This window comes from Meleagris gallopavo, chromosome 5, assembly GCF_000146605.3.
Source record: "Meleagris gallopavo isolate NT-WF06-2002-E0010 breed Aviagen turkey brand Nicholas breeding stock chromosome 5, Turkey_5.1, whole genome shotgun sequence".
Taxonomy (NCBI): domain Eukaryota; kingdom Metazoa; phylum Chordata; class Aves; order Galliformes; family Phasianidae; genus Meleagris; species Meleagris gallopavo.
The window spans coordinates 18,207,823-18,216,238 of record NC_015015.2 but is presented as its reverse complement, the minus strand read 5'-3'; the positions used below and the strand labels follow the sequence as shown (position 1 = coordinate 18,216,238).

Here is an 8,416-nt window from a genome sequence, read left to right as displayed (position 1 = left end):
CACGGTGCGGCGCTCCTCTCTTCGCCTGGTGCTGCGGGGGACGCGCGGCGGCGGGGCGCGTTCTGCGTGGGTCGGGGTCGGGCGCGCTGGTGGGAACACGGTCACGGTCCCGAGGGCACGGTAGTGGAAGCGGCTCCTGGTAGCTGGCAGGTGTGCTGAGGTGTTTGGACGACCACGGGCCGGGCAGTGGGGTTGTGCCCTTTGTACATGTGCTGGCATGGCGTGCAGACATGGCTGAGGAACAACAAAAGGAATCCAGGCTGTTCAGTTAAAAAAAAAAAAAGGTATAGAGGAGTCCAAGAGAATGTTACTAGGAAATAACAGTGCACTAAGTGGAGACAGTCAGGTACTAGGACATTTCCTAGTGGGTCTGGGTATTAGGTTGGACTGTCATCCCTTAAAAGACACATCAGAATCTAAAAACAGAGAAAAAAATAACTTCCTGCTGGACCCTTTCCTCTGCACCATACACTCAACCTCAGGTTTTCATGTAGTTCAAGACATGCTCCACTAAAGCAGAGAAGGAAGCAGTGTTACCCAACAGCTTTTTTCTTCTTGCTGTCTGAACGCGGTCCCTGTGACAGCAGTAACTAGTTTACAGCATAACATGTCTCCTGTAACACCAGCCAGTCACAAGCACCAGGTAGCAACCAGGTGTGATAGTGGCAGCTGCTTTCCCATATCAGCCTGTTTGTTAACACCAGAAGCATTTCTGCTGCCATTCTCCACTCAGCCCGTTTGACCTTTGAAGGAGCCCCACACTGCTGCTGTGGCACTGGAACAGCAGGTAGTGGGCTCTTACTGGAGGTCTCCTCAGGACCTCTCCCTCCACAGACCCACGGGTCTTTATAGGCAGGAACTCAGAGGCATCTTGGGTTGTTTTGTTTTCTGTTAGTAACAAACCTCAGAGGAAATCTCACTGCAGCCCTGAAAGCTGCCTTTTTTTCAGGAACAGGAACGGAACAAGGATGTTGACAGCCTGCCAAAGTGGATTATTTTTTTGTAAATGAGGCAGCGTTTGCCAGCGTTTGTGTTTAGGATGTAAATTATTCTTGAGAGCTTTCCAGGACTCCTGCAAATTCAGAATGGGAAGAGAAAGGACTCCCGATCAACAGATGATTGAACTGTTGGTCTGGGGAATCATCTTAACCTCTGGGAGAAGGGCTGGAGATTGAGGAGCACAGATCTGGTCACAGGTGCTTTGTGCAGAGGAGAGTGGTAGAAAACCTGAGAATGTTCTTTTGGAGAAAGTCATTGAACGGTTCCCTCTCTGGCCTCTGGACCACCTGCTTCGCTGGCCAAGCCTGTTTCCTTCAGAGAGTTCAGGCTGTACCACTGCAAACAGAAAAGCACATTTAGTATGCCTTGCACACAAGTATCTCTTTGCACCAATTCTTTGGCTTTCCTTTGCTAAAGGCACAGCAAACTCAAAAGGCCCTTGGGGTGAAAGGGAAACTTTCTTTGAGGTGATCCAACCCCTCTGTCAAAACATCTGAAGATTTCTAGCAGCTTTGTCCCAGGTTGCTTTTGAGGCAGGAGCCAGCAGCAGCACAAGGCCCCGTTCCTTGCTGTGGGAAGGAGCATTATCATGTGCACCACAACAGATCCTGCCAGCCTTGCTGAATCGTAATGTGGCTGCTAGGCATAGTCATTAATCCTTGCTTTTTGCACAAGGAATGAAGCAAGCCACAGAGGAGGATGAAACACTTAGGAAGAACAGCTCTGAGCAGGATTTCTCTTTTCTTGGGTCCTGCTTAATTAGGGGTAACTGAGGGTAAACGAACAAAAGGTATTTCATTTGAGCAACTAAATCTTAAGAAAGAGGAGCAATTGACCCTCAGTTTTCACGTCTCTCCATAGATGAGATGCAGCAGGACTGATTTCCAGGCACTAAGATCAATGGGAACCGTGGATGCTTGCTACTTCAGCAAATCAGGTCACTGTCTCCCTCTTTTCCTACAGGGAAGACAGGCCTTGGGGCAAGCATTAAATCCACCATTCCTGTAAGGAATATTAGTCCTGCATTATTGTTTAAAAATGTAGTGTTCCTTTTTGGAAATAAATGGAGAAGGCAGGGTTCTATGTTGAACTAAGGAGCTAAAACAAAGTGAGAGACTTGCCATGGAGACATGTTGACCTGTTGGGTCATTTGTCTTTTTCTTATTCTAGTTACCTGTGGTGTGGAGACCATTGGGATCCCTTGGTTCAGCTGAGCTATTAGGCTCAGTTACAGTTTCTGGCTCACATTTACAGACTTATCCCCAGCAAAGCAACAGAAGGTTTACTGGAGAATACAGCCGTGTTTCGATTTCCATTCGAAAAAATGCAGTCAGGAAAGCAAAAACTGAGAAATGAGTTCTGCGTGGTGTGTAATCATTTAACTGTGCATTTTGCTAGCACTTTCATTTACGGATCACAGAAGGCTCTGCAGAAATTGCTAAATAACTTTCCTTGTTCCACAGAAGAAAATTCTGTCAGCCATATTTTATAGCTGGAGAAAGGGAGAGGTTACATAAGGTGAAAGAACTCTTTGGGATACAAACACTCAGCATCCAAGATGAGGAATTAGAACAACTATCCCTGGACAGCTGCCTGGGGCAGATGCAGGAAGGCCATGAAGATTGCTTCCTCCATATGTGACCTTGTCTGCTTGTTTGTTCAGGTCCTTTTTCCCCTGATGGTTCTCTTAGACTGGGCAGAAGTGGCTGGAGTCCTTTGTCCTGTTCAACTGCTGGTGGGCACTGAGGTAGATTTTATAGTATAAAGCTGAGTGACACTGACAGAGGAGGACAGGAAGAGAGGAAGGATAGGAATGAACCTCAGAGAAGGGATGAGGGCTGCACATTATACGCTACAGCAAGGTGAAGTCTTGGCAATTTCATGTATCCATTGGCATGCCAGCATCCAAATTGTGATGATGATGTGAATCCCGAAGGCAAACCAATACCTGTAGGAACAGATGAACTTTTTCCTCCAAACATTTCCTTGTGAAGGACTAATTCAGGTGTTCCATTGTGCCTTTGGCAATGTCCCATCACTTTACTCAGCTTCAGTGATTACGCAGGTTGACCAAGATCTATCAAAAGTTTTGTGAGCTGGAGATGGTCTAAACCTGAATGGGGCAAACGCTATGTGAAATAGTATCATAGGGCTGCTTTGCAAAGCAGGGAGAAGCAACAAAGTAAAATTTTCTTGGGTCAGTCTTAATGTAGACAATACTTCTAGTAGAATCATGATTCCTTATAACCTTTGTGTGGCTGTTCTATTATTTTAGTTACTGAATTGTGAGAAAGTGGTATCTTCCTAAGTCACCCTATCTTTTCATTCTGATGTAGTTCCCACTTGTATTTTCTTCAACTGTAATTTGAAGGTTCCTCAGACAGCTTTTTTTCTTCTTTTGCTCCCCAGGGTGCGGACAGGTTTTTCGGGCTCCTAGAGGTCAGATTTTGCTGGAGAGTTACCCACTGAATGCACGATGCGAGTGGACTATCCATGTTCAAGCTGGATTTAACATTGAATTAAGGTAGGTCATAATGGCTTTCAGCCAGCACTGGTTGCGGGTAGATAATGAGGCACTCACCACAGAGTCAATGAGAGTCAGCAGCTGGGAGCCCTGGGGCACCACCACTGGACATCTGGCAACTTCAGCTTACACCTGGCCTAGCTTGTGATGGGCAGCCACTGCACGTATCATCAGTGCTTCACCTTCAGTTCCCACGTAGGACAGCTGGGTGCTGAGGAGAGTTTATCAGATATTGGGCATAATGTATCTCTCTAGATCTCTTCAACATCCTGACAAAAAAACATCCAATACCTTCTCAAGAGTGCTCCAGGCTGACCTAAAACATGCTCAGTAGAAGAGCTGTAGGAACATTCTGTCTTATATCAGGAGAGATTTGCTGTTGGTACCTGCCTCACATTTAGTTGGCATTTTCCCTCTCTTAATTTTCTCTCACTCATTTTACTAGCTCTGTCTTCTACCAGCCTCTGCTACTCCTCTTACCGTTCATATGTCTGGAAATGTGACTGATTCTTCTGCAAGGTATTGCTGCTCTAGCCTTTGTGGGCTTTGTCTTGTTAACTCTCCCCGAATGACTTGAGCTTATAGTTCTTGATCAGGTATCTTTCCTATTGCAGGAAAGCCCCTTTTAGGATAATTAATACTGTTTTCACACGTGCATGGCAGGGAGCTTACACACACAGCAGGAAACTTGGCAGGAGATCACATTCAAAACCCACTAGCTAATATAATAAAAACAGTAGCTAAAGCCTTCACATCAATATTTCACCAGCTTTGGAGCCCAGGCAAAGGAACTATGCTAGGTACGTATTTTTTCCTATATACTTAAAGAGACATAATATTTAATAAGAGGAAGATAAATAAATTGAGCAGAAATGAAGAACTTGTGGCATTCTAACAATAATACCCTTTTCTTCAGACTTGCAAATGCAAGCCTATTGTGTAGTTATGAGCAGCTGTAATTATTGTCTGGTTAGTGCTGGAGCCTCTTGGCTGAAGAATTATGTAGCATATAGTTCTCCAGACATAGAGACACAGGGAAGCAATACTATGAGGAAGAGTTTGGCATCATAACACAACTTTGCTTTGGCCTCAGTGAATACAAGCTGTAACTACTTTGTTTTTAAAATACAGCGTTAGCTAGGTGTGTGGTATATACAGCACAGGTTAAGGGAGATGTTAATCCAGCATTTTTACATTTTTAAATGAGATTTTATCAATTGTAAAGTTCTTCAGCAACTACAGCAGCCAGCCTGCCTTCACTTCTATGGGAATGGGTATGAGAGCAGAAATGGATCCCATTCATGGATATTACTGGTGGATGCACCCATCTTTGGGTAAAGAGATGACAGCAGGTGCAGTGTACTAGAAATGGAGAAAAGACTACTTTAACAGAGACCACTAGAACAAGCTGGAGTACTTGCCATGACATGCTGCAGTGGAGTGATCTAAAGTAAGATAGCAGATGCACTAAGTCTTTGGAAAAATAGGACCTTCTTATTAGACCCTGAGGACCACCCACAAGTGTTAGGAAGATGTAATTGTTGCACATGATCTATGCATTTTCCTCCCACCCTTACTGTTACCAGAAGATGAAGAAATGTATTCAGTATGAGTGGCACCCCCAGTAACTGCCTGTCTCTTTCTCCCCATGTCTATACTGCCTATAGTCAAACTCAATACTCAGCATCAGCTTGTGGCATAATGGTACAATCTAGCTGGAGAAGGCTCTAAGAGGGAAGCCCGAGCTACCAACCTTCTGCTGCCAGCAGCTACATTTATTTGAGCTAGATAGCCTTGGAGAAGCATAAACCCTTGTGCCCAGCCTGAGCTAAGCTGGATGCCTGGGTGCCTAGGGATTCCAGCAGATGGGACAGCATTTCTAGGAAAAGATTGGGAACTGTCCTGCCACCCTGTGTGACAAAATGCATAGGAGGAAATCTCTAGACCAAACAGACATAAGGAGTGTTCTGAATCAGCTGAGGTTTTCAAGGTGGGCCTCAAACCAGTCACTGACACTTCAGCAGATAGGTACAATTATCTGGAAACTTCTCCTCTAAGTCATACCTACACAGAAGAGTGGGCCTCTAGAATCATCTTCCTGGACCTGCCATCCATGCTGAACCTTTGTGTTTGCTGCATTTCTGTATAAATGCACTGACTCCCTCTGTGAGGGCTGATTGCTTAGAGCTCTAGCACACAGTCAGTGTTGTGCTGACTCAGCATCGCTGGTAACAAAATAACGCTTTTCTTCCTTCTCTCTGTGTGTTCCTCACAAGTTCTGTTTGCTGTTGCTCTAACGGCTTGCAAGGCCAAGGGATCAGGACAGAAGGGGATAAAAGTGTTTTGTCTCCGCTTACACAGGGCAGGAAAAGTGAAACTCTCAGGATCAGATAAATCTTCCCTTGCCTCAAGCTGTGCCATGCTGTTCTTTGGAGGTTGACTAAGCAGAGCTGTTTTGATAATTGGTGCCCAGATTGCAGTGATAGTTTTGTGTGTGTGGTTATTTTATTTATTTTTTTATTTTTTTTCCCCCTCCAGCCTTTCTTTCTCTTGGGTTGTAATGTATAGGCTCCCTCAGCCCAACCCATGACAGGGATATCATGTCGGAGTAGCAGTAGCCTACAACTTTCAATCACTTTTGTTAATGTCTCAATAGAGATGTAGTTTTAAAACTTTTCCTTTCACTAGAAGACTTTGTCAGGGGGATTGGTGATTGTGTTCCCACTGCAGACAGTAACGAAGTCAATACAGTACTTTTCATTCTGTTTTGTCTCCGATGACCTGTAGCACTACATTAAAGTGCTTGACTTCGTAACAGCCAATAGAATTAGGATACAGTCACAGTTTTACAAGTAAGGGATGTAAAACTCATTACATAGACTGTAACTGACTTAAACAGCAATATATAATGTGGTCTGTAAAGAGTCCTGTCAACTAGTCTATAGCCAAGAAGTTTTGAATAGCTTTGGCAGAGTTTTTAAACCTACTAGTTCTGAGTCTTAATCTTGGGATCTCATGTGATCAATCTGGTTGTTTTTTTATTTATTTTTTTTATGCTAAGTAAAATATAATGCCTTTCATATTTCACATTCTGTTTTCATCATTTTTTAAAGCACTGAAACAATTAAAAACAGTATTCTGTATACAAACATTTTCATACTGTGACTTCATTTGGTGTGTTGTTGCTTGATATTCCTTGTTCAGGAGTGCACTGCTAGACAGTTTGCCTCTGCAACTGTATATAGTACTATACAGAAAGTTAATGTTGTCATCCCAGTTCTTTTTCTCATTACATGGCAGGCATCCCAGAAACATTCCTGTTACACTTACAAACATACTTAATTTTAATTAGAAACATAACAGCTGAGAGAACCAGTAAGTGTCTTTAGGACTGAGTCAGAATAAACTGTAGCCTGATAAGTGTGACAAGGATGAATGGTACAATACTGTAGCATGATAGGAAGCACAGTGGCAAATAGAAAGGTGGCTTTAGCTGCAGCAAATGAGAACAAGCCCAAATGCAGCAGCTGTAGACACAAAAACAAAGGAAAAAACTGCTTACCTCTGGAAGGCCTCAGATAGGCAGGGATCTCCAGAAAAATACCCTCGCCCCCACTGCCAATCCTTAAATGAGGTCTGGGAAGGGGTGGATCCTGGCACTATTCCTTCCAGTCACTCAGGTGCACTGCATGCAGCTGAGCTCCCCTGGGTTGGCCCTGCCTTCTCACCAGGTGCTCAATCACTGCTTCAGTCTGTGACTTAGCACTTCTGCTACAAATGGGTTAATTTATATTGCTTTGCAACTTCCATAAGGGAAGGTCCCTGGGATTTGACCTGCCAGTAAAAGAATGTTTTGAAGATGTAGTGTACAACCTGATGCCTGTGAGGATGTCTCTGGCAATCCTGGCAAACCTGACAGCCTTCAAACATATGCACTTTATGCAAAGCTAAGGTGAATAAATCTCTTACACATATTAAAAGCAGGTGTCATTTTTTTTTCCTTATTTTACCTTCACCAGATTATTTAAAAAATGAGGGGCTCTTCTCCATTGATGTAGCTTCCTACAACTGCTCATCCATTTCTCTTTGTGTAGTGTACTCCTGATGCTTTAAAACCAACTGCATGGTCTGAACAAAAGTGACTGAGTGAAAAAGCCTCTTAGGTCAGTTCATGAGTTGACAAAGAAAGGTATTTCACATAACACAGAAGCTTCATTATGGCCTGAGTCTGCAAAAGGGAAGAGCAGGAAATAGGCTCCAGTACTCTTTTGCCTCTTCAGACTCTGAGATCTCTGGCAGTAGATCCAAAATTTGGCTCATCTCTTTGGTGTGAAAAGGCAGTCTTTCCAAAACACTAGGCCCACACTGGAAAAGGCAGCATGGGAGCTTTGGTCTAATCCTAAATACTATGGTCTATGGAGTTCTCAAGAAGATTGAGAATATTAGGAGTTTCATTTATAAAATGATCTTCAGTTAGTAACACGGCCTTTTCCCTGGGCCAGACCTTCTCATTCGTTTCCTCTTTACTAGGCCTAGGCCAGGCACCCCTAGCCTTTGCTTATTCTTCAGAATCCCTTGGTGTTTCTCACTCTGCTTCTCATTCATATTCTGGTGGCATGCTTTGGCTCTGTGCCCTGCTGAACTCAAACAGCAGCAGATAATGTTGCTGTTAATGAAGGGGAGCCTTGTGCAGTGGCTGGATCAAAGCTAGGAAAGACAGACGCTGTGGGAAAAAGCTTTAAATATTTCTCTTCTGCTGTCCCTTATTTCTATCTTTAAAAGAAGGGCAAGTGCAAGACATCAGGGGTTTACTACCATTTTGCTTTGTAGTGTTCTGTACTGTTTCAGATTCCCTTTCTCTGTCTCTTTCTCCTCTGTCACATCTCTGAGTTT

At 43.8% G+C, this 8,416-nt stretch overlaps 1 protein-coding gene and 1 long non-coding RNA gene across 4 annotated transcripts in view; one reads left to right on the top strand and one right to left on the bottom strand.

The window, feature by feature from the left end:
* Positions 1-8,416, top strand: part of PAMR1 (peptidase domain containing associated with muscle regeneration 1) — a 53,737-nt gene that overhangs the window by 15,069 nt on the left and 30,252 nt on the right. For all 3 annotated transcript variants that reach the window (XM_010711253.3, XM_010711254.3, XM_010711255.3), the window contains exon 4: positions 3,409-3,523. In XM_010711253.3, coding sequence (XP_010709555.1) covers positions 3,409-3,523 — 115 coding nt within the window. The remainder of the gene's footprint in view (positions 1-3,408; positions 3,524-8,416) is intronic.
* On the bottom strand, positions 3,410-7,174 carry LOC109367719. Its single transcript, XR_002115089.1, has 3 exons — positions 7,086-7,174; positions 3,581-3,734; positions 3,410-3,501 (listed from the first exon to the last, which is right to left on the bottom strand). It is a non-coding gene; the product is annotated as an uncharacterized LOC109367719 (long non-coding RNA).